The 24,602-nt window shown below is 42.8% G+C and overlaps 1 protein-coding gene across 2 annotated transcripts in view; it reads left to right on the top strand.

Annotated features, from left to right (window-relative positions):
• The window catches only part of GABBR2 (gamma-aminobutyric acid type B receptor subunit 2), an 842,117-nt gene that overhangs the window by 401,500 nt on the left and 416,015 nt on the right, over positions 1 to 24,602 (top strand). For both annotated transcript variants that reach the window (XM_068236712.1, XM_068236713.1), the window contains exons 5-6: positions 2,981 to 3,046; positions 24,225 to 24,413. In XM_068236712.1, the coding sequence (XP_068092813.1) occupies positions 2,981 to 3,046; positions 24,225 to 24,413 (255 nt within the window). The remainder of the gene's footprint in view (positions 1 to 2,980; positions 3,047 to 24,224; positions 24,414 to 24,602) is intronic.

The raw sequence follows: 24,602 nt of genomic DNA, 5'->3' as shown, positions 1-24,602 counted from the left end.
TGATAGTTGAGTTAAGGGTCTGGATACTATCATTATAAGGCTATGAAATGTGTGCATTGATTGTAAAGGTTCAAGGATCTGGGATCTAGTGAAAAGAGGCAAAGTAAACATGATCTTCAGGCTGATTAAATAATAAGTATACCACCAGAGCATGCAATAGCTTTCATAAGAATACAAAGTACCTGTCGTCAATGGAATTTCTGTATGGTTTCCTGTACATACAAATAAAGCTACCTAACATAATGTCAGTCGAGGACAGGGGTGCTCTTATAAAATGCCTTTAAATATTTATTCAGCTCTTGTGGAATGTGTTTTAATGAGTGTTGTCTTGTCTTCAAAGCTTTTTAGTCCCTGTCTGCTGTTTGGATGGTAATTATAATGCCATCATTAGTCAAGACAATAAACATAAGGACATGATGTGCTTGTTTTCAGGGCTTAAAATGCATAATTTATAGAAAAAAGTAATGCACAACACTCGGATTGGACACAATTTAGGGATCTCTCTGCAGAACCATTTGTATCATTTAAAGTAACTATCTTATGAATAAATATGTTGGTACAAGAAATTATTAATATTGAAATCGATCTTTCTATTTTCATAAAACCTTGCTTTTTATGAAAATAGCAGGTTGTGGAGTTGCTGCTTGATTGATTGCTGCTTGATTGACCACTTACGTAAATGTTTATTTTTATATATGCTGGGGCTCAGAAAGGTTAAAGCTCTGTTTGATTTTTATTGCCATTGTTGAGGAGATATCTTTTTACTTCTGTCATTTGGGGGTGGAATAGAGGGTGAGGTGAATAGAAATTCTGCCCCCTTTGGGAATTTTCTTATTGTGTTTCTGAGAAAGGAGGTAAAAGAAGACTTGCTAGTAGGGGCGCAGAAAGCTAAAATTGTCTCCTAGAGTATACCATTCTACAGTGGGTTGCAAAAGTATTCAACCCCCTTGAAGTGTTCCACATTTAGTCACATTACTGCCACAAACATGAATCAATTTTATTGGAATTCCACATGAAAGACCAATACAAAGTGGTGTACATGTGAGAAGTGGATCGAAAATCATACAGCATTCCAAACATTTTTTACAAATAAATAACTGCAAAGTGGGGTGTGCGTAATTATTCGGCCCCCTGAGTCAATACTTTGTAGAACCACCATTTGCTGCAATTACAGCTGTCAGTCTTTTAGGGTATGTCTCTACCAGATTATCACATCTAGAGACTGAAATCCTTGCCCATTCTTCTTTGCAAAACAGCTCCAGCTCAGTCAGATTAGATGGACAGCGTTTGTGAACAGCAGTTTTCAGATCTTGCCACAGCTTCTCGATTGGATTTAGATCTGGACTTTGACTGGGCCATTCTAACACATAGATAGATTTTGTTTTAAACCATTCCATTGTTGCCCTGGCTTTATGTTTAGGGTCATTGTCCTGCTGGAAGGTGAACCTCCGCCCCAGTCTCAAGTCTTTTGCAGTCTCCAAGAGGTTTTCTTCCAAGTTTTCCCTGTATTTGGCTCCATCCATCTTCCCTGTCTCTGACCAGCTTCCCTGTCCCTGCTGAAGAGATGCACCCCCCGAGCATGATGCTGCCACCACCATATTTGACAGTGGGGATGGTGTGTTCAGAGTGATGTGCAGTGTTAGTTTTCTGCCACACATAGAATTTTGCATTTTGGCCAAAAAGTTCCATTTTGGTCTCATCTGACCAGAGCACCTTCTTTCACATGGTTGCTGTGTCCCCCACATGGCTTGTGGCAAACTGCAAACAGGACTTCTTATGCTTTCTGTTAACAATGCCTTTCTTCTTGCCACTCCTCCATAAAGGCCAACTTTGTACAGTGCATGACTAATAGTTGTCCTATGGACAGAGTCTCCCACCTGAGCTGTAGATCTCTGCAGCTTGTCCAGAGTCACCATGGGCATCTTGACTGCATTTCTGATCAGCACTCTCCTTGTTCGGCCTGTGAGTTTAGGTGGATGGCCTTGTCTTGGTAGGTTTACAGTTGTGCCATACTCCTTCCATTTCTGAATGATCCCTTGAACAGTGCTCCTTGGGATGTTCAAGGCTTTGGAAATCTTTTTGTAGCCTAAGCCTGCTTTAAATTTCTCAATAACTTGATCCCTGACCTGTCTGGTGTGTTCTTTGGACTTCACGGTGTTGTTGCTCCCAATATTCTCTTAGACAACCTTTGAGGCCCTCACAGAGCAGCTGTATTTGTACTGACATTAGATTACACACAGGTGTACTCTATTTAGTCATTAGCACTCATCAGGCAATGTCTATAGGCAACTGACTGCACTCAGATCAAAGGGGGCTGAATAATTATGCACACACAACTTTGCAGTTATTTATTTGTAAAAAATGTTTGGAATCATGTATGATTTTCGTTCCACTTCTCACGTGTACACTACTTTGTGTTGGTCTTTCATGTGGAATTCCAATAAAATTGATTCATATTTGTGGCAGTAATATGACAAAATGTGGAAAACTTTAAGGGGGCTGAATACTTTTGCAACCCACTGTATATGCTCTCACTCTCATAGCCCAAGTCTGGAACAAATCCAGCAGTGCTCTGATTGTAGCCACGTGAACAAAACGTACTGTGAAAACACTGCTTGTGCTTTAAGAATTTAGAATAGCTATTTTTTTTGAGTTATTACACATTCAAGTTCTAACTCACTCTCCCCTCTGAGATGACAGTTTCCTGATCTATCTTGAGCACATTGAGGAAGGGTCACTACCCCAAAGGTTGCTCAGAGCAGATCAAACAACTGTTTGTCATATTGTAAGTTGTCTGTTTGGCAACCTTGAGGAGAAGATAAACCTTACTGCAGCCTCTTCAAGCCAAATTAGACTTTTTCAGCAGGTTTCAACAGGTTGTGAAGAAGGCTCCACTATAGGTTGGAAGCCAGGTTAAATGTCATTGCTTTAGTAATATTGTGAGGAGGAATTTACAATGTAGTTATATTTGTCTTCACAGGGCAACGATGTTCGAATAATAATTGGACAGTTTGATGAACACATGGCAGCTAAAGTCTTCTGTTGTGTAAGTACACTTATATAATGATTTGCATGATAAGATGGCTTTCCAGGTTGTATCAGCTGAATCCCCTGGGAAATACCAGCCTACATGGAAGAAAAGAGTTAATAGAGTTTTTGAGGAAAAGAAAGAAACGTGCCACTTTGACACACTGTTCACATGTGCATGCACGCCAAAACACAGTTCTGTCATGAAAAGTAAGCCTTGGCCATTGCAATTGATAAATTTGAGTGCAGGCTGCCACCTGAGCAATGACTGGTGATGGCTCGGGAAACATTTATGTCTGCACTGTTTCGCTATTTATTTTCATACAACAGCAACCAGGTACAGCTCATGCTATACACAACAGCATGTTGATCCTGTGTATTTTCCTCACTTTACTACTGCTTCAGATAATTAGATACCGTAAATGAATGTTTATCATTTCTTAAAGCCAATCTAAAGTCAAAATAAAAAAGTGACTGCAGGACTTGTGCAGTCAGTGAGTACAGCAGTGCCCTGACTGTCTTACAACTGCAGTTTCCTGTAGTGCAGCAGTAAGCAGCCTACTCTTCTCTCTGCAGCCTGCCTGAAATTGTTGATCTATGACTATGGTATGGTTGTGCTCTTGATGCTGTTCAGTCTGAGCTCTCCCTACACTGCTAGGCAATGCATGTTTTACTGAGAGTTCGGACCGGATACCTCTGTGAGGAGAGGTCTAAAGTTTCAGGAAGGCTGTAGGGAGAGAAGAAAGTGCATAGTGTACACAGCCAGCGCTGCTATGCAGGCAAAGCAGGCAATTGCCCCATGGCCTCCGACATCTGCAGGGGCCCCTGCGCCAAGGACGGATTTCAGCACAGGCTATATTGGCTGGTGCCTTCTGCGCAAAAAGAATGAAACAGCTGGGATGGGTGCCACACACCGGCAGCAGATCTGCTGTTGTCAGGTAATCAGCTGTCTGCTGCCACGCTGTACTTCAGTCTCTCCTTCATGCACGGACACAGAGGAAAGGGCCCCTCCACTTGTCTCCATTCTGCCACTGAGGGGAGGGGCTGAGCAGAGGACGTGGACCCGCGAGATTTGAGAAATAGGAAGACAGCAGGTAGCCAATTAGCTGTGTTGTGGCTGGAGGAAGCACAATAAGGATGGGGGAGTTGGTAATTAAGATCTGCATAAAGTATATCTGTTTTGACACATTTTATTGTGCTGCAGCCCTTTATTTTCAGTTTATGCAGCACGGACTCTGCAGGCAGCGTCAGGAATGTCTGGCATGTGTAAGTGCACTGACAGGCTGCTGCTCTGCAGGGATGGATCTTGTGTGCCTGTCTGGTATTTATGAGCCTTGCTCACAGGGGAAGGGGAACAAGGCAGTGTTTGGTGAGAGCAGTGCAAGCAATGGGGGTTGCAGGCATTGTTTACTGAGAGAGAGAGAGAGGGAGAGAAAGAGAGAGAGAGGAGAGAAAGAGGAGAGAGAGAGAGAGGAGAGAGAGAGAGAGGAGAGAGGAGAGAGAGAGAGAGAGAGAGAGAGAGAGAGAGAGAGAGAGAGAGAGAGAGAGAGAGAGAGAGAGAGAGAGAGAGAGAGAGAGAGAGTGCGCAGAATGATTGTCTGTAAGTGGAGCGTAATGATTAAAATATACTTGCCCGCAGGGACGGATCTAGAACAAGTTGCCCCAAGTTGCGCCTGGGGCAAGGTCAGGTTTTGGCGCCTAAACTGCCATTCCCCATCCAAATTTTGCCACCTTTTTAAGAATTCAGCAAACTGCGCCTGGGGCAAGAGACCTGCTTGCCCCCCCTAGATCCGTCCCTGCTTGCCCGGACATAATAGTTGTACTATTGCACGGCCCACCCTGTCTTTTCTATCTCTATTCTAACTCTCCCACCATTCTCTGCCAACCCCCTCTATGTTGCTTTACCCATGCGTTCTTTTTCTCATGCTCTAATCACCCTCACAATCTGTAAACTTCTGCCTATGTATAAAATAGTACTGACACCATCTGCAGCACTTTACAGAGTCATGTTACTGACTGTCCTCAGAGGCGCTCACAATCTAATTCTACCATAGCATAGTCTAATGGCCTACTATATTATTATTATTACGTATTTACATAGCACTAATATCTTCTGCAACACTTTACAGAGTACATGGCCATGTCACTGACTGACTCAGAGGAGCTCACCATCTAATCCTACCATAGTCATAGTCTAATATTCTACCATATTATTATGTATTTATATAGCACCTACATCTTCTGCAGCACTTTGCAGAATATGTACTGTTCTCAGAGTCCTACCATATTATTATTATTATGTATTTAAATAGCACTTACATCTTCTGCACTTTACAGATTACAAAGTCATGTCAGCTATTTGTCGACAGAGGAGCTCAAAATCCTATCCCTACCACAGTAATAGTAAGGGAAGTTTTGTGGAAGCCAGTCAACTTAATATATTTAGGGCAGGGGTGCCCACACTTTTTTGGCTCGCAAGCTACTTTAAACCCCCCCCGGAAAAGTAGCTAGGTATATGTGCCTTCAGTATAGGTTAGCTGGGCATATGTGCCTTCAGTATAGGATAGCTGGGTATGGGTGCCTTCAGTATAGGATAGCTGGGCATAGGTGCCTTCAGTATAGGATAGCTGGGCATAGGTGCCTTCAGTATAGTATAGCTGGGCATAGGTGCCTTCAGTATAGGATAGCTGGGCATAGGTGCCTTCAGTATAGGATAGCTGGGCATGGGTGCCTTCAGTATAGGATAGCTGGGCATGGGTGCCTTCAGTATAGGATAGCTGGGCATGGGTGCCTTCAGTATAGGATAGCTGAGCATGGGTGCCTTCAGTATAGGATAGCTGGGCATGGGTGCCTTTAGTATAGGATAGCTGGGCATGGGTGCCTTCAGTATAGAATAGCTGGGCATGGGTGCCTTCAGTATAGGATAGCTGGGCATGGGTGCCTTCAGTATAGGATAGCTGGGCATGGGTGCCTTCAGTATAGGATAGCTGGGCATGGATGCCTTCAGTATAGGATAGCTGGGCATGTGTGCCTCAGTAGAGGTAAGCAGTGCCTTTAGTGTAGGGCGGGCACGCTTACCTCCCTCCAGCGGTGGCGTCCTGGCTTCACTCCCTGAGCCGCGGCTGCCTGGAGGGCAGATATGCAATTCGGTGGCTGAGGGAGGCTCCGGGCGGGCAGCGTCAGTGGAGGCGGAAGTCTTGCTTCAGGCGCCGCCCCCAGCCATGACACTGTGTCAGGGCAGAGCCGCGCCTCTCTTCTCCCGATTGGCCGCGTCCCTCTCCTCCCGATTGGCTGCATAGCGCAGCTATCAGCGACCAGCAGCAGAATCTGATAGGACAGCTGCTGGCCGCAAAATGCAATGGGACGCGGCCATGAGGCCGCGATCTACCAATCAGGTGGTCGCAATCTACCGGTAGATCGCAATCGACCTATTGGGCAGCCCTGATTTAGGGGATGCAGGAGGAAAATACAATTACCACAGTCCGCCATGCACAGCGCATGGCGGACTGTGGTAATTGTATTTTCCTCCTGCATCCCCTAAATATATGCATCCTGTGCACATGTGTAACCTTCATTTAGGTGTGTGTGCTGAAGGGGCAGCTAGAAATAGGCCTTGGGTGTTGAAAAATATGAATCCTGCCCTGCAAATTAGCTGCATACTCTCTCTACCATCTGTGCAGTCTTCAGCTACACTGTCTGCCTCTTCTCTATGTGGCACGGTTACATATAACACGGGCCTGGATAGAGAAGATGCAAACAGCGTGGTTGAAAACTGCATGGATGGTGCAGCCGCTACCCGCCGGGACAAGTGAGTATGCTGCTAATGTGCTGGGGCCCTGGGAGCAATGGGGTAGTGTATCGGTGTGTGTGTGAATGTGAACCATCGGTGGTGGGGGCAGGGGGGTTTAAGGAGCCCCCAAATTACGTTTGCCCCAGGGCCCCCGGGGCCTCTTAAACCGGCCCTGAGTGTACACTATGGAAATCATTGTTCTAATAAGGAAGAGAGCTAAAAAAGGGAATATGGTTAAGGATTAGTGATGGGCAGAAGATCACATTTTAGGTTCGCAAATTTCGAATCCGAATCTCTGCAAAAATTGTAGACTCGGCGAATCTCCATAGACTTCAATGGCAGGTGAATGGCCCACGACTTTAGCGGTTAATAGCAAAGCCCCTTACATGCTAGAAACACCAAATTTTCAGGGTATGTGGAAGGGGACAGTGGCTAGAAGAGGGAAAAAAATGTCAAAAATACCTTATACTCTTTGAAAAAATACATTTTAAAGTTTCATAGGAAAAAAGAATACATTTAAATGTGGTAAATGACAGATAATGTAGCAAACCTAACAGTAGTGTAAATGTACATAAATCAAAAGAAAGAGCAATGAATTTCATGATGGGGTTTCCAGGGGATCTGTACGCAGTGTGTATGGACCCCTGGAAACCCCTCCGAAGCTGCCAGGAATCTCTATACAGCCACAATATGGCTGTATAAAGATCCTCGGCAACTTTACATATTGTTTGAATTATTTTTATGTTCAGAGTGTGGGAAATAAAAAAAAATGACATGGGGTCCCCCCTCCCGAGCCTCTTTAACCCCTTTTCTCCCATGCAGGCTGAGATAGCCAGTATGTGGAGCCCCGGCCAAGTGGGGCTTCACCCTCTGAGCTATACCTACCCACATGGTCCATGGTATGGGAGGGCTCCAGGGGAGAGGGGCTGCCAAGCCTTCCCCTCTCCCCTGAAGCCCTTGTCCAATCCATGGACAAGGGGCTCTTCCCCACCTCCGTTGCCCCAGGAGGAGGTGGGGGCCGACGACACCCTGGGGGTTCATGGTGCCATCTGGGAGTCCCTTGTCCCCTTTAAGAAGGGGACCCCCAGATGCCCACCCCCCTCCCAGGAGAAATAAGTATAGGTGTACAAAGTACCCCTTACCAATTTCCACAAAGGGTTAAATAAAATAAAGGCACAACAATGAAAACAATTCTTTTAATATTCTTAATTAACCAGAAATACTTACCTGTACCTTTAAAAACAAGTTCCCACACAAATATCCTCTAATCTTGTGACCTTTTTTAAGTTGATTGAAGATCTCTGTACACCACAGCCACGCACCGCTGCTCTCCCGCGCACTGCTCTCAGCTATAAATATAGCTGAGAGCAAAAGCATCTTTAAATTTCCCTCCAAGGATCCCCATTGGTTCCTTAACAGACCAATGGGTGTCAGGAGGATAGCTGAGAGCGCATCCTATAGCACTGGTATAGCTCAGGGTGCAAAGCCCCACTAGACAGAGGCTCCGCATTCTGGCTATCCCAGCCTGCATGGGGGACAAGGACTTAAAGAGGCTCAGGAGGGGGACCCCCACCTCATTTTTTTTTATTTCCCACACTCTGAACATTACTAAAAAATCCAAAAATAGATGAAGTTGCCAGGATGATTAAACAGTCATATTGCGGCTGTACAACGATTCCTGGCCAAAGCATTGCGACTTCGGAGGGGTTTCCAGGGGGTCTGTATGCACAGATTCTACTTCCTGATTCATGGAAGCAGATGTATTGTCAACATCCTGTGCTTTCAAATGAGCTTATCTGCTTTATTTGCCATAGCAGTCAGGTGACACAGGGGAGAGATCAAATTGCAACTTGTGATTAGACACAAATGAGGGGGAATTAAACAGGCTAAACTCTCTAAATATATACACAGTGCATTTCTCTATGTTTTCCTTTTGTCCTGTGCAAGAGTTCAAGTCCACTTCAACCGTCAGTTGCAAGTGCCTAACCCTAACACCCCACCACCACCACCTAATGCCTAACCGTAACCAATCAGTTACTAGCCATGCTCAAATGACTGGATGAGCAACTGATTGCCGATAATAAACACAGGCATCTATTAGTCGACTGCCGATTGCAGAGCTCAAACAACCTGATTCGATTAATGCTGGCTTACAACCATTCAGGAAAACATGTCATGAAATACTGGTCCAACTGGTCCAATTAAAAGCTTGACATGTTTTGTGAACAAAACATTTCACTTCATCAGGAGGATTGTCTCAGCCCATATGATAAAGTTCCAAAAATCATTGCCCATAAATAAGAAAATACATGCTGTTAAAACCACAAATATCATACTTTTGTACTTATTTAGCTTGTATACTTACCGAGTCACTGCATCTCTGAAGAGAGAGAATTCAGGAGAACACCAATTAAATTTTGTTCTTTCAATCTCACATGGGATTGGAAGCCATCTGATTGGCTCCTAGTTATAATCACAAATTTAAATGTTTATTCCTATCATTATTCATAATAGCAGGATTACAAGGAAAAACAGTGCTGACAGCCAGTTGTAATGCAGCTTTGCTACAGCTCCAAGTTGGTTTCCAGGGCCCATGCTTGTACATAACTAGAGATGGCCCAAACCTCCGATTTTCAGTTCACGAACCGCGTTCGCGAACCTCCGCAAACATTCGCTAATATGCGAACTTTCGCAAACCGCAATAGACTTCAATGGGGAGGTGAACTTTGAAAACTAGAAACATTTATGCTGGCCACAAAAGTGATGGAAAAGATGTTTCAAGGGGTCTAACGTCTGAGTTTTTAAATGGTGGAGTGAGATACACGCCAAAAGTCTCGGGGAAAAATCTGGATTTGATGCAAAGTAGCGTTTTAAGGGCAGAAATCACATTGCATGCTAAATTAGAGGCCTAAAGTGCTTTAAAACATCTTGCATGTGTATACATAAATCAGGGAGTGTAATTAGAGTACTGCTTCACACTGCCACACCAAACTCACTGTGTAACTCACCGCAAATAGCTGTTTGTGTTGTGACGGCCGTGCTGGACTGGTGCGCACCATGACGAGAGTGCAGGCGATAGCGGTTTTCAGGCCCATATGGTCACCAGGCTGAGGTAGCTCAATGACAGAACAACAGTGACTGTCCAGCTGATCGAATTTGGTCTGTCCACAATGAAGCAACGACCTTATTATATTTGGTTTGCCACCTCCCGAGACACTCATATAGCCGTCGGTCATTGCTTCATCGTGATACGCAAGCCCCTTCACGGTGGCAAGGTAACAATCACAAAGAGGAATTGACACATGTACATGCCTTTTTGTTTTGTTGCTGCAGCCGCAGCGCAGGCAGAAAAATTAGGCAGGCATGTACACGCACCAGAAAAATTATTATAGCGGCCGCTGCTAGCAATGCTTAAAAATTCAGGAATCCGCCTGGAGTCCTGGACCCTGTTGGTGGTGGCGGAGAAGGCAGTCAAGCGGCCTGCAGGCAGAGATGCTGTGTGGGGAGCGACTTAGTCATGGGGCAGGCAGTCACACGGTGTGCAGGCAGAGATGCTGTGTGCGGGGACTGACTTAGTCTTCGGGCGGGCAGTAGCCCTCCGGGATCCATGCCTCATTCATTTTGATAAACACTTTTTTGACTTAGGCGACTTCTAGAGATGTCCCAAAACGGTTCGCCGGCGAACTGTTCCCGGCAAACTTCTGGTGGATCGCTTTCGCGGAGAACCGCAAACTTTTCCGGAAGTTCATTTTGCCCCCATAATGCACCATTAGGGTCAACTTTGACCCTTTACATCACAGTCAGCAGGCACATTGTAGCCAATCAGGCTACACTTCCTCCTGGAGCCACTCCCCCTTTATAAAAGGCAGGCACAGCTGGCCATTTGACTCACTCGTGTGCCTGCAGTAAATAGAGAAGGGACAGCTGCTGCTGCAGACTCTCATAGGGAAAGATTAGTTAGGCTCTTGTAGGCTTGTTAGTTTGCTCCTTGCTGATTCTTATTGCTAAAATAGCACCCCACAACAGCTCTTTTGAGAGCTAATCTTGTTCTTACATAGTTACATAGTTATTTTGGTTGAAAAAAGACATACGTCCATCGAGTTCAACCAGTACAAAGTACAACTCCAGCCCGTCCCCCACATACCCCTGTTGATCCAGAGGAAGGCGAAAAAAAACCCACAAGGCATGGTCCAATTAGCCCCAAAAGGGAAAAATTCCTTCCTGACTCCAGATGGCAATCAGATAAAATCCCTGGATCAACATCATTAGGCATAACCTAGTAATCGTAGCCATGGATGTCTTTCAACGCAAGGAAAGCATCTAAGCCCCCTTTAAATGCAGGTATAGAGTTTGCCATAACGACTTCCTGTGGCAATGCATTCCACATCTTAATCACTCTTACTGTAAAGAACCCTTTCCTAAATAAATGGCTAAAACGTTTTTCCTCCATGCGCAGCTCATGTCCTCTAGTCCTTTGAGAAGGCCTAGGGACAAAAAGCTCATCCGCCAAGCTATTATATTGCCCTCTGATGTATTTATACATGTTAATTAGATCTCCTCTAAGGCGTCTTTTCTCTAGACTAAATAAACCCAGTTTATCTAACCTTTCTTGGTAAGCGAGACCTTCCATCCCACGTATCAATTTTGTAGCTCGTCTCTGCACCTGCTCTAATACTGCAATATCTTTTTTGTAATGTGGTGCCCAGAACTGAATTCCATATTCCAGATGTGGCCTTACTAGAGAGTTAAACAGGGGCAATATTATGCTAGCATCTCGAGTTTTTATTTCCCTTTTAATGCATCCCAAAATTTTGTTCGCTTTAGCTGCAGCGGTTTGGCATTGAGTACGATTATTTAACTTGTTGTCGATGAGTACTCCTAAGTCCTTCTCCAAGTTTGATGTTCCCAACTGTATCCCATTTATTTTGTATGGTGCTAGACCATTGGTACGACCAAAATGCATGACTTTACATTTGTCAACATTGAATTTCATCTGCCATGTATGTGCCCATATAGCCATCCTATCCAGATCCTGTTGCAATATGACACTATCTTCCTGAGAGTTGATGATTCTGCACAATTTTGTATCATCTGCAAAAATAGCAACATTGCTCACTACTGCATCTACTGGGTCATTAATAAATAAATTGAAGAGCACTGGACCCAGTACAGACCCCTGTGGGACCCCACTGCTAACAGTCTCCCATTTTGAGTACGATCCATTGACCACAACTCTTTGTTTTCTGTCCATTAGCCAGTTCCCTATCCATGCACACAAACTCTTCCCCAGTCCTTGCATCCTCAACTTTTGCACCAGACTTTTGTGGGGAACAGTGTCGAAGGCCTTTGCAAAGTCCAAGTATATCACATCTACAGCATTCCCAATATCCATATTAGCATTCACTACCTCATAAAAGCTGAGCATGTTAGTCAAACAGGATCTATTTTTTTTCTGTGTGTCCCACTGACACTTGTGTTGCATAGACAGCCTTGATAATTCATACTGTGTGTGTGCCACTGCCAGGCCCAGCACATTCAGTGACTACCTGTGTGTGTGACAGGTGCACATTGTAATACCCATTACTGCATATACCTACCTACCTGTTGTTCACAGTGCACCCACCTACCTATGTGAGTTGAGCGCACGCAGTGTCACTGTACCTGTCTACTACCTGGCTATGTGTGACAGGTGCACATTGTAATACCCAGTACTGCATATACCTACCTGTTGTGTTCAGTGCACCCACCTCATCACTGCATATACCTACCTGTTGTGATTAGTGCACCCACCTACCTACTTGAGTGCACGCAGTGTGATATACCACTCCATGCATACCTGTTAACTGCACCTGTGTGACTGCACATTGTATTAGTCAAGTCAGTGCATACCTTGTATCAAACACCTCCAAAACTGCACCTAACTCAGACATATGAGGTGGTGTAACTTGCTTAACCTTAACCTTAACCTTCATCTTGTTGTAACAATAAAGACTGTGAATCAGTGATTTCCCCCCCCCCCCCCCCCCAAATAACTCCTGCAAAGTGTCAAATGTAGCGGATGTGATACTTGTAGTAGCGCTGGTGGATGCGGAAGATGAGGTGTTCTGTGTTAAATAGCCAACCACGTCCTGACAATCTTGGGAGTTGATGGGACGTGCCTTCTTCTGAGCACTGTACTTTGGGCCAGGGATGGTCATAGTCAGCCAACTTTGCTACGCTGGAACTACGCGTAGTTTTACGCAATTACGCTTCACCAAACTACGGCTTCGAAATCAAATGTTCGTTTTGTATGCATTTCACAGACTATGTGTTAAAATACGCAATTACACGTAGTGCGAAGCATAGTGTATGCGGATGCTTATGCCCGTATGCTGAAAATGTTATGCATTCATTCCTCTTTAAATGCGTATACTGGGAACTCTTCTATGCGTACATTCCCTTTTCCAATGTGTAAATTTGTAAGCATACAATCGCACGCGGAAAATTAGACGTGAGTAACGCATTCGTAGTTCACTACACAATGTACTTGTTAACTATGCATAGTGGGAGTAAGCTATACGTAGTGGTACTTCGCTACGTGTAAATTCGTAAGCGTAGTTTTGAAACTTCACCTATGAACTACGATGCATAGATGCGAACTACGATGCGTAAATTTCGTACTGGCATAGTTTCTGCTCATCCCTGCTTTGGGCTCGAACAGACCTGCCGGGTGGCCTGCCCTCTGTGTCTGCCCCTGCCTCTGCCTCTACCTGTTGTGTCCATATTGGGGGTGATGAAGTGAAAGGTATGCACTGACTTGACTAATACAATGTGCAGTCATGCAGGTGCAGTGAAAGGTAGCAGTGACTGGTATTACAACACAATGTGCAGCTGTCACACAGGTGTAGTTAACAGGTATGCACAGACTGGTATATTAAACAGCGTGCGGTCACACAGGTTCAGTGAATAGGTAGCAGTGACTGGTATAACAATACAATGTGCAGCTGTCACACAGGTGCAGTTAACAGGTATGCACGGACTGGTATACTAAACAGCGTGCAGTCCCACAGGTGCAGTGAACAGGTATGCAGGGATTGGTATTACAAATGTGCACCTGTCTCACACAGGTACCGTGAACAGTTGCAATGACTGGTATATTACACTGCTTGCACTCACGTACTGTAGGTGCACTGAACAGGTTACAGGTATGCACTGCAGTGATTGGAATTACAAATGCACCTGTCACACACACACACAGGTACCGTGAACAGGTGCAATGACTGGTGGTATTAACAATGCGTGCGCTCACGTAGGTAGGTAGGTAGGTGCACTGAACAGTGAACAGGTGCAGTGATTAGGATTACAAATGTGCAGCTGTCTGTCACACACACAGGTAGTCACTGAATGTGCTGGGCCTGGCAGTGGCACAGTAGGAATTACCAAGGCTGTCTATGCAACACAAGTGTCTGTGGGACACACACAAAAAATAGATCACAAGAACAAGATTAGCTCTCAAAAGAGCTGTTGAGGGGCGCTTTGAGTCTGCCAGGAGAAAAGCGCGATATAAATGTTCTGTGTTTGTTTGTTTGTTTTTTAGCAATAAGAATCAGCAAGGAGAAAGCTAACAAGCCTACAAGAGCCTAACTAAGCTTCCCCTATAGCTCTCTCTGCAGCAGCAGCAGCAGCTCTCCCTTCTCTAATTACTGCAGGCACACGAGTGAGTCCAATACCTGACGCTGCCTGCCGTTTATAAGGGGAGGTGGGGCTCCAGGAGGGAGTGTAGCCTAATTGGCTACAATGTGCCTGCTGACTGTGATGTAGAGGGTCAAAGTTGACCCTAATGATGCACTATGGGGGCAAATCAAACTTCCGGAAAAGTTTGCAGTTCTCCGCAATCGCGAACCCCAGAAGTTCGCCGGTTCCTGTTCGCCGGTGAACAGTTCGGGCCATCTCTATACATTACCTAAGTGTTAAAAATAAATGCTACAGTTTTTTATTTTTTTAAAAATAATGCTAATTCTTTGAAAGTTATTTACATTATTATTAGCTATGTATTGGGTTATTTTAATGGGACAACAAAGCTACACTGTTGTTATTATTATTATTATTATTATTGATATATAAAGCGCCAACATATTCCGTGGCACTGTACAAAGTACAAACATGGGGTACATAATAATACAGACAAAGGTATCGACCAATATACAAAATGCAGAATTGGTAATTACAGTGACAAACGTAACATGATGAATAAAATGTATAAAAAATTCCAAGACACAAAAAAGGGAAGAGAGCCTGCCCTTATAAGTTTACAATCTATACAATGTTTATATTACATTCTATATACAGTGGGTTGCAAAAGTATTCAGCCCCTTTGAAGTTTTCCACATTTTGTCATATTACTGCCACAAACATGAATCAATTTTATTGGAATTCCACATGAAAGACCAACACAAAGTAGTGTATACATGAGAAGTGGAACGAAAATCATACATGATTCCAAACATTTTTTACAAATAAATAACTGCAAAGTGGTGTGTGCAAAATTATTCGGCCCCCTTTGATCTGAGTGCAGTCAGTTGCCTATAGACATTGCCTGATGAGTGCTAATGACTAAATAGAGTGCAGCTGTGTGTAATTTAATGTCAGTACAAATACAGCTGGACACGCATGTGAGCAAGCGCCCGAGCGGCGTGAAACGGCTGTAGTGCCGTCCGAATCTTCCCCTGGTCACCCCCTCCTCCATCACCGCAGCAACTTCCAGCACACAGGTTTGACGATACTCTTGCATATGTCAATACTGTTCACTGTTTACCTTTGGCTGAAGAAAGGAATAAATTGATGGAACTGTTTAAGAGATAGGTGCACGGTATCCTTCTTTCAAATGTACAAATACAGCTGCTCTGTGAGGGCCTCAGAGGTTGTCTAAGAGAATATTGGGAGCAACAACACCGTGAAGTCCAAAGAACACACCAGACAGGTCAGGGATCAAGTTATTGACAAATTTAAAGCAGGCTTAGGCTACAAAAAGATTTCCAAAGCCTTGAACATCCCACGGAGCACTGTTCAAGTGATCATTCAGAAATGGAAGGAGTATGGCACAACTTTAAACCTACCAAGACAAGGCCATCCACCTAAACTCACAGGCAGAACAAGGAGAGCGCTGATCATAAATGCAGTCAAGAGGCCCATGGTGACTCTGGACGAGCTGCAGAGATCTACAGCTCAGGTGGGAGACTCTGTCCATAGGACAACTATTAGTCATGCACTGTACAAAGTTGGCCTTTATGGAAGAGTGGCAAGAAGAAAGGCATTGTTAAAGGGACTCCGAGCAGTGCAGAAACTATGGAAAGATGCATATCATTTTAAAGCTCTCTTTCTCCTCTTTCCAATGATATATAAACCACTGCCCTACGCCTTTTAGTTTTCGCTATTTTCGCGATTGAAATTGCTGCGGCCGCGATTTCAATCACGAAAATAGAGAAAACGAAAAGGCGTAGGGCAACGATTTAGGTGTCGCCAGAAAGAGGAGAAAGAGAGCTTTAAAATGATATCCATCTTTTCATAGTTACTTGTATTACACAGGACGACACTTTCCCCAGTGTCAGCAAGCTCCATTCAGCAGAAAAAGTCGCCCTGTGTAATACAAGTAACTATGGAAAGATGGATATCATTTTAAAGCTCTCTTTCTCCTCTTTCTGGCGACACCTAAATCGTCGCCCTACACCTTTTAGTTTTCTCTATTTTCGTGATTGAAATCGCGGCCGTGGCAATTTCAATCGCGAAAATAGCGAAAATTAAAAGGCATAGGGCGGTGGTTTATATATCATTGGAAAGAGGAGAAAGAGAGCTTTAAAATGATATGCATCTTTCCATAGTTTCTGCACTGCTCGGAGTCCCTTTAACAGAAAGCATAAGAAGTCCCGTTTGCAGTTTGCCACAAGCCATGTGCTGGGCACAGCAACCATGTGGAAGAAGGTGCTCTGGTGACTGGTCAGATGAGACCAAAATGGAACTTTTTGGCCAAAATGCAAAACACTATGTGAGGCGGAAAACTAACACTGCACATCCCTCTGAACACACCATCCCCACTGTCAAATATGGTGGTGGCAGCATCATGCTCAGGGGGTGCATCTCTTCAGCAGTGACAGGGAAGCTGGTCAGAGTTGATGGGAAGATGGATAGAGGCAAATACAGGGCAAACTTGGAAGAAAACCTCTTGGAGACTGCAAAAGACTTGAGACTGGGGCAGAGGTTCACCTTCCAGCAGGACAATGACCCTAAACATAAAGCCAGGGCAACAATGGAATGGGTTAAAACAAAACATATCCATGTGTTAGAATGGCCCAGTCAAAGTCCAGATCTAAATCCAATCGAGAATCTGCGGCAAGATCTGAAAACTGCTGTTCACACACGCTGTCCATCCAGTTAAGGGTTCTGCCTCTGATGCAGGAGACCAGGGTTCGAATCTTGGCTCTGCCTGTTCAGTAAGCCAGCACCTATTCAGTAGGAGGCCTTAGGCAAGTCTCCCTAACACTGCTACTGCCTGTAGAGCGCGTCCTAGTGGCTGCAGCTCTGGTGCTTTGAGTCCGCCAGGAGAAAAGCGCGATATAAATGTTATTTGTCTTGTCTTGTCTAATCTGACTGAGCTGGTGCTGTTTTGCAAAGAAGAATGGGCACGGATTTTAGTCTCTAGATGTGCAAAGCTGGTAGAGACATACCCTAAAAGACTGGCAGCTGTAATTGCAGCAAAAGGTGGTTCTACAAAACTCAGGGGGCCAAATAATTACGCACACCCCACTTTGCACTTATTGATTTGTAAAAAATGTTTGGAATGATGTATGATTTTCGTTCCACTTCTCACATGTACACCACTTTGTATTGGTCTTTCATGTGGAATTCCAATAAAATTGATGCATGTTTGTGGCAGTAATGTGACAAAATGTGGAAAACTTCAAGAGGGCCGAATACTTTTGCAACCCACTGTATATCTATACAAGCTATCTACTGACTACTTTACATTGTATAGTGTCATATATTCAGTGTTGTCCCATGAAAAGATATAATGTAATATTTACAATAATATGAATAGAATACTCACCTCAGTGTGATGCTGTATGAAGCATAACTGGTTGGGATGAGCATCTCAGATTTTTTTTTCCCATCAGGCAAAATGATCAGTTTATGTATTGATTTGTGTAGGTGACAATCCTGTCTAAAAATATTAATAGTGATTAGCCATATTACTCGATCTATACATTTTTTACAATTCATGAGCTTTGCAAGGGAATTCAGTGCAATGTGTATGCCATAATGCCATGTGACTGAATTCATCCATTGTGCTTTACTCCATATTTCTTTGGCTGTGTCAGGCAGACGCTGTAGTGTATAAGAATAATTGACTTTTTAGATGAATAATCCTTTTTTTAAGCATTGAAATGGTAAAGTGTACTTCAGTTGTATATTTATGATGTGCTTGTTCAGAAATGCGCTGACTTGAATGCACAAAATAGGCACAGGCAGCCTATCAATTGCTGTGTTTTGTAACTTCATTCTTTTCTTTCTTAAGTAATGGATTTATTGAACAGTCTCTTAAGATTTTATCATACTGTAGGCATAGAAATTTTAAGGCAATATTTACCCTATTACATGTCTTCAGCTGTAAAGCCGCATATTTTTTTCCCTTGGATAAGTGCAGAGGATGTTTCTCATTTTTTTCACCATGCAGTGGAACTAAAAGATATACACAGAGGCTATGAACTAGCAACATTTATTGAAGCTCCATTTTTCATTTAATTTTGAAAGAGATCCTACAGAGCAGTGTTTACCTGCAATTACAGTTTAGCGTACACAGGTTTAAGCAAATGACACTACTCATACCCCGAATATACCAAAATGGTGCTGAAAAAGACCTTTTCTCCAAGGCAGTCAGCATAAGTAGTTGAGACAGATCCACAACACAATACATCAATGGCTCCAGTAAAATATGCCACTTTTATTTAAAGGAACACTATCAATACCCAAGTGTTCTAAAATGACAATGTACAAATTATGTCTAAGTAGCTGTGTAAACATTTTCCTACTTTTCATGTTAAATATCAGAGGCAAAAGCTGTAATTCATTGTGTGTAGATTTTAACTACGTTTGGAATGTCTCATTTGCAAAGATATGCATCTCTGCAATCTGAAATGCTAAGAACAGTGTAATAGTAACGCAGAGTTATATGAAAACAAAAGCCTGTCAGGTAGCAGGTTTCACACACACAATTATAGATGTTTATGCTGCACATAAGCCAGGCTATGAGTAAAGACACACAACTGTCTAAAATGCATCAGCCAATTTTGTCTGTCCTGCCGTAATGTTAAAGGGGACCTAAACTCAGAACTTTTTCTCTGCTCTAAAAGATAAGCAACAGCATAATAACCTTTAAAGGACACCTGAAGTGAGAGGGATATGGAAGCTTCCATATTTATTTCCTTTTAAGCAAGACCAGTTGCCTGGCTATCCTGCTGATCTTATGCCTCTAATACTTTTAGCAATAGACCCTGAACAAGAGTGCAGCAGATCTGGTGTTTCTGACATTAATGTCACATCTGACAAGATTAGCTGCATGCTTGTTTCTGGTGGGATTTAGACACTACTGCAGCCAAATAGATCAGCAAGGCTGCCTGACAACAGGTATTGTTTAAGAGGAAATAAATATGGCAGCCTCCATATACTTCAACTTCAGTTGCCCTTTAAAGGAAAACATTTCTTTGTTACAATTTATAGAGCTTCAACAGAGATCCAGCAGTGTCTACTTCCTTGAATACCTGGGAGCACAGAATGGGTTAACCTCCAGTATTTACATATTAGCTCAGAGCCTAGGCACAGCAAGGCACAGTTCACACACAACTGGAAGCCCTGATTTACACTTGCTGATAACTTGCAGATAAGGGAGATTTAGATGGGCTGTTTCTCAGTGTTTTCCTTGTCTGCAGTGCAAGAGTTTCGGTCCGCTTTAAATAAACATTGTTTCTTACTGAAGCCATTAAAGGGGAACTGAAGTAAGAGGTATATGGAGGCTGCCATATTTATTTCCTTTTAATCAATACCAGTTGCCTGGCAGCCCTGTTGGTCTATTTCTCTGCAGTAGTATCTGAATAACACCAGAGACAAGCATGCAGCTAGTCTTGTCAGATCTGACTTTAAAGTCTGAAACACCTGATCTGCTGCATGCTTGTTCAGGGGCTATGGCTAATAGTATTAGAGGCAGAGGATTCACAGGGCTGCCAGGCAACTGGTATTGATTACCAACTTTCACTGTTCTTTTTTTAACTCTACTGCAACAGTCCTATTATATTTACAACTCCATGCAGGACCCCTTATTGAAAACACATTTGAGTATGCTACATTAGTTGGCAACAACACAAACATTTGCAAGATGCTGCAGAGGTCAAGAAATTCCCACCTGAGACTAAAAGCTTCTTGATTTAATTAAACTCTGATTATAAAAACGACCTAGTAAGGCAGTGGCAATATTTGCTAATTACTGAGCTAAATAGCTTTCATACTAACATGGTTTACTGTAGATTTACACTACAAGTAACAGATTTCTAGACAAGTCTGTACTTATGGAAACACACATGCAAGTTCTGCAATGCAGCTTAGGATGTTTGTATATTGACTTACTTTACTTAAGTAGTGTTACTAGACTACTTTAATGGTTTCTAGTGGCTCCCATAACAAACATTCAATAAGTTTCACTTATTTCACTGTGGTTGATGGTGTACAATTTGTACTGTATTCTCAAAGCAGAACTTACATAGTCATGCAGCATTATTATGCAGAGAAAGCTATAATATTATGGTGGTGTAGTAGATACTAGCACACTTGTCTTGTGGTGCTGGGTCCCTGGTTCTAATACTGGCTCAGGGCACTATCTGCATGGAGTTTGTGTGTTTTGCCTGTGTTTGTGTGGATTTCTCCTACATCCCCGAAAAGACATACAGGCAAGTTCATGTTGTCCCCAAAAAATGGTTTTAAGACTATGATGAATGCATGACTATGGTAGGGAATAGATGTAGAGCTTTTCTGTGGGGCAGGTTCATACAGAAGGACTTTCATGTGGATTAATACAACATTATATTTGCCACGGACATTTAAAGGCAACATTTAACAAACTTTTATTAATACCTTTTAAAAAAAGAAAATACAGCCATGAAAGTGAATTGTAAAATCCACTACAAAGAGAATGTGCCTCCTCATTATAATGTATATGAGGGGCACAACAGCAATACGTCATTTACCTTTTGTCAGTAAAATCAGTATACAGTTGTCACTATGTCTAAGATTTTATGTTAATATTATTGTTTCTTGAATTGAGTGGTGTCATCCATTCGAGGAGCCATTGAACCCAACACTGTTATGTTTTTTCAAGGGTGTTTGGGATCATACACAAGGATATTATATACATTTTTGACACACCAAACTATAAACAGGGATCATCTTGTAGTAGGTAGTATATGGTAGTGGTGCTCGTAATGGGTCAATTACAATAATGCAAATTTTCCTGTAATTTCTCGCAATTACGCACTGTGTAATTTTGATTATGTTATGTACAGTATACTACATTTGTGAATTGTAATTATGCCTGTAATTACTCAATTACATGTAATTTTTGCGTTCAATGCTTTAAAAAATTCTCATCTATTTGCCAGTGTACTGTGCATGCGTGGCCATTAGTTAAATATTCAATGCGAAAAATGTGTTCATATGCGCAAAAAAATTGCATTCATCAGCCAATGTACTGCACCTGCGTGACTATTACTTAAATATTCAATGCGAAAAATCCATTCATAAGCGTAAAAATGATTGCGTCCAAAATTACGTGTAATTCTGGTTAGTGATTACGTTTGCATGGAAAAAAAATTACACGTAGTCTCCAAATTTGGCATTACGATTATGATGCCTAATTGCGAATTACGATACGTAATTACACAATGGCATAATTTATGCTCACCACTAGAATATGGAGATAAAATCCATACAATCTAATAAAACCACACTGTGCAGTGCTTGTATGGTTGGAATATAAGAGCAAGTCTTCAATTCAACACATTTCATAAAGCAGGGTTCACTTCCTCAGGAGCGACCATTGCGTTATACCCAGGAGGAGGGGCCTCCAATGGAAAAACATAACTTTAAGGGCGTGAAGTGGTGATAATTACGTCTAGGAGAACGCATGAAGAAGCGTGTGGTTTGTTTGATCAGCTGATAGATATACTGTGATCACATCCTGCTCATGACTAGCAAATTAGAGACATATCTATCACCTGACCAAACTGATCACATGCTTTTCCATGACTTCTCCTAGACATAACCATCACTAGTGTGAAGAGAAATCATTCTGAAAGTATGAAGTCTTTGCTGCAGGAAATGTCAGTGCTCTTTAAATACAAAATAAAATAAAATGGTAATTTCAACTGAACACTTTTTATGTGTTCTCAGAGACATGTCCTCATTATTGCAAGTGATATCTTCAGTTCAGATGAGGCGGAGGAAGAAATGCTGAGACACTTATGTAGACAGATAACACTTACACCATGTAGCAAATAGTGTAGCCAAATTAACACTTACGCAGTTGCTAATTCTTTAAGTAACCTGAATGGAAGTGTGTATTCTCTTTTCATAACTTTACTTTTCTTTAGAAATGACTTGGATAAATGAGATCTGTCATTTATGTAGCTAATCTACACAATCTACAGCAAAAACAAGACGTAGAATGATACTATTTATTGGTTAACTTGAAGAAGTTCTGCTAAGTTCTTCTAAGTTAGCCAATAAATGGTGGATCAGTTCATTTCGGCACGTGGCTCTGAGAGCCAAGGCGCCAAAACCGGGCGCCCCATACCAGCAATGCTATGATGCGCGCCCCAGCTGCCAGACCCCGAATTACATCTCCCTCTGAGTTGCGACAACTCGGAGTTTAGCGACAGTGGGGAAAGCCGTCATTCGGCTCTTCCCGCGCCAAACTGAGCGGCGCCGACATAATATGCACCCAATAAATGGTATTATCCTGATTCAAAATGTTGTGCTTTTACTGATGGATTACTTGTAACTGCAAGTGATCCTACAGGTGCAGATCCGTGGAAAATCTTTTCAATGGGGACACAAGCAACAATAAAAAACTTGATGGATTATGCTTATAAGAACGGGGCGTTCCTTCAGAATGAGTAAAGTTTTAGGGGAAATATATAAGCCATATGGAGACTCTGATTCCAATACGCATAGATAGATATGGCCATATATGCAAGGCACACCTGGTTGAAAGGATGCTATTTACAGGTGGTCGACCCCTGACATGTCTAGCAATTCGTTTTTAATGGTTTTATAGTGATTGGAGTAAACAATTGTGCTTAAAGAGAACCCGAGGTGGGCAGAAGGGACACAGAGGCATGTTCTCTGCCTCATGACTTGCCTCTGTGTCCCCACAACGCCGCTCTCTGCCCTCCCACCTCCGCGCTATCCCCCCCTCCCCCCCCAAGATTAGCGACAATAGTTGTCGCTATCTTGGAAGTAAACATAGGAGAGAGGGATTCCCTGTTTAAACCGCCCGCCAGGAGCGTTCCTGCAGGGTTTCCAGAGCTATTGGACAGCTCTTTCTCCTTGGCCATGCCCCCTGCCGCTCCCCCGCCTCCCTGCATGCTGCGAGAGACACACAGTCTCTCCTTGCAGCGCCATGACCTATAGGTCATAAAAGTGAAAATGGGCCAGTGCGGCCCACAGGAGTGGCGGGGAGCAGTGTTTTTTTTTTTGCCTACCTGAGCCCCCCGAATAGGTAGCCTACTTTTTTTTTCTTTGAGCCCACCTCGGACTCTCTTTAATTCAAATAAAGGCTTTCTGTAGTTGTTCAAACAGTACCAATGATGGCCAGCACCATTTTTTATTTTCTGATTAGTGGACACTTTTTCTTCAAAAATGCACCCTTTAAGGACAACTGTAGTGAACGGTATATGGAGGCTGCCATATTTATTTCCTTTTAAGCAATACCAGTTGCCTAGCAGCCCTGCTGATCTATTTGCCTGCAGCGGGGCCTGAATCCCACCAGAAACAAGCACACAGAGAATCTTGTCAGATCTGACAATAATGTCAGAGACACCTGATCTGCATATGCTTGTTCAGGGTCTATGGCTAAAAGTATTAGAGGCAGAGGATCAGCAGCACTGCCAGGCAACTGGTATTGTTTAAAAACAAATAGATATGTCAGCTTCCGTATACCTCTCACTACAGTTGTCCTTTAAATATAACTAGTAGTCTTCTCCTGTTTCTTTATATAAGATAATATACAGTATATATATAAAAAACAACAACAAAAATTAAATCAGCTGTAACTGCACAAAATTATGATACACAGGAAGTTGTTTACTTTACTTCACTTTACTTTTAGGCTTATAATGAAGACATGTATGGCAGTAAATATCAATGGATCATCCCTGGATGGTATCAAGCACTGTGGTGGCAGCAAGCCAATTCTTCCACATGTTCCAGTAAAAATCTTCTCACTGCAATGGAAGGATATATCGGAGTGGATTTTGAACCTCTTAGCACGAAACAAATAAAGACAATATCAGGAAGGGTAAGCTAAACAAATGTTTATTTCTTCTGTTCTTTCACTTTCTGTTGCTCTCATGGGTGGAAAAAAAAAACAGGTGCAGTCAAAATAAATAAACCTCCATTCCTAGCTTTGTGAAAAGCTAAAACATATATCTGCTTTTTTATTGTTATGAATGTAACTGTAAACAATGTATAGAAAAAAGTATTTTAT

This window comes from Hyperolius riggenbachi, chromosome 5 (genome assembly GCF_040937935.1).
Source record: "Hyperolius riggenbachi isolate aHypRig1 chromosome 5, aHypRig1.pri, whole genome shotgun sequence".
In the NCBI taxonomy this organism is placed as follows: Eukaryota; Metazoa; Chordata; class Amphibia; order Anura; family Hyperoliidae; genus Hyperolius; species Hyperolius riggenbachi.
The sequence above is the reverse complement of the archived record's forward strand: the minus strand, read 5'-3'. Positions and strand labels throughout refer to the sequence as shown.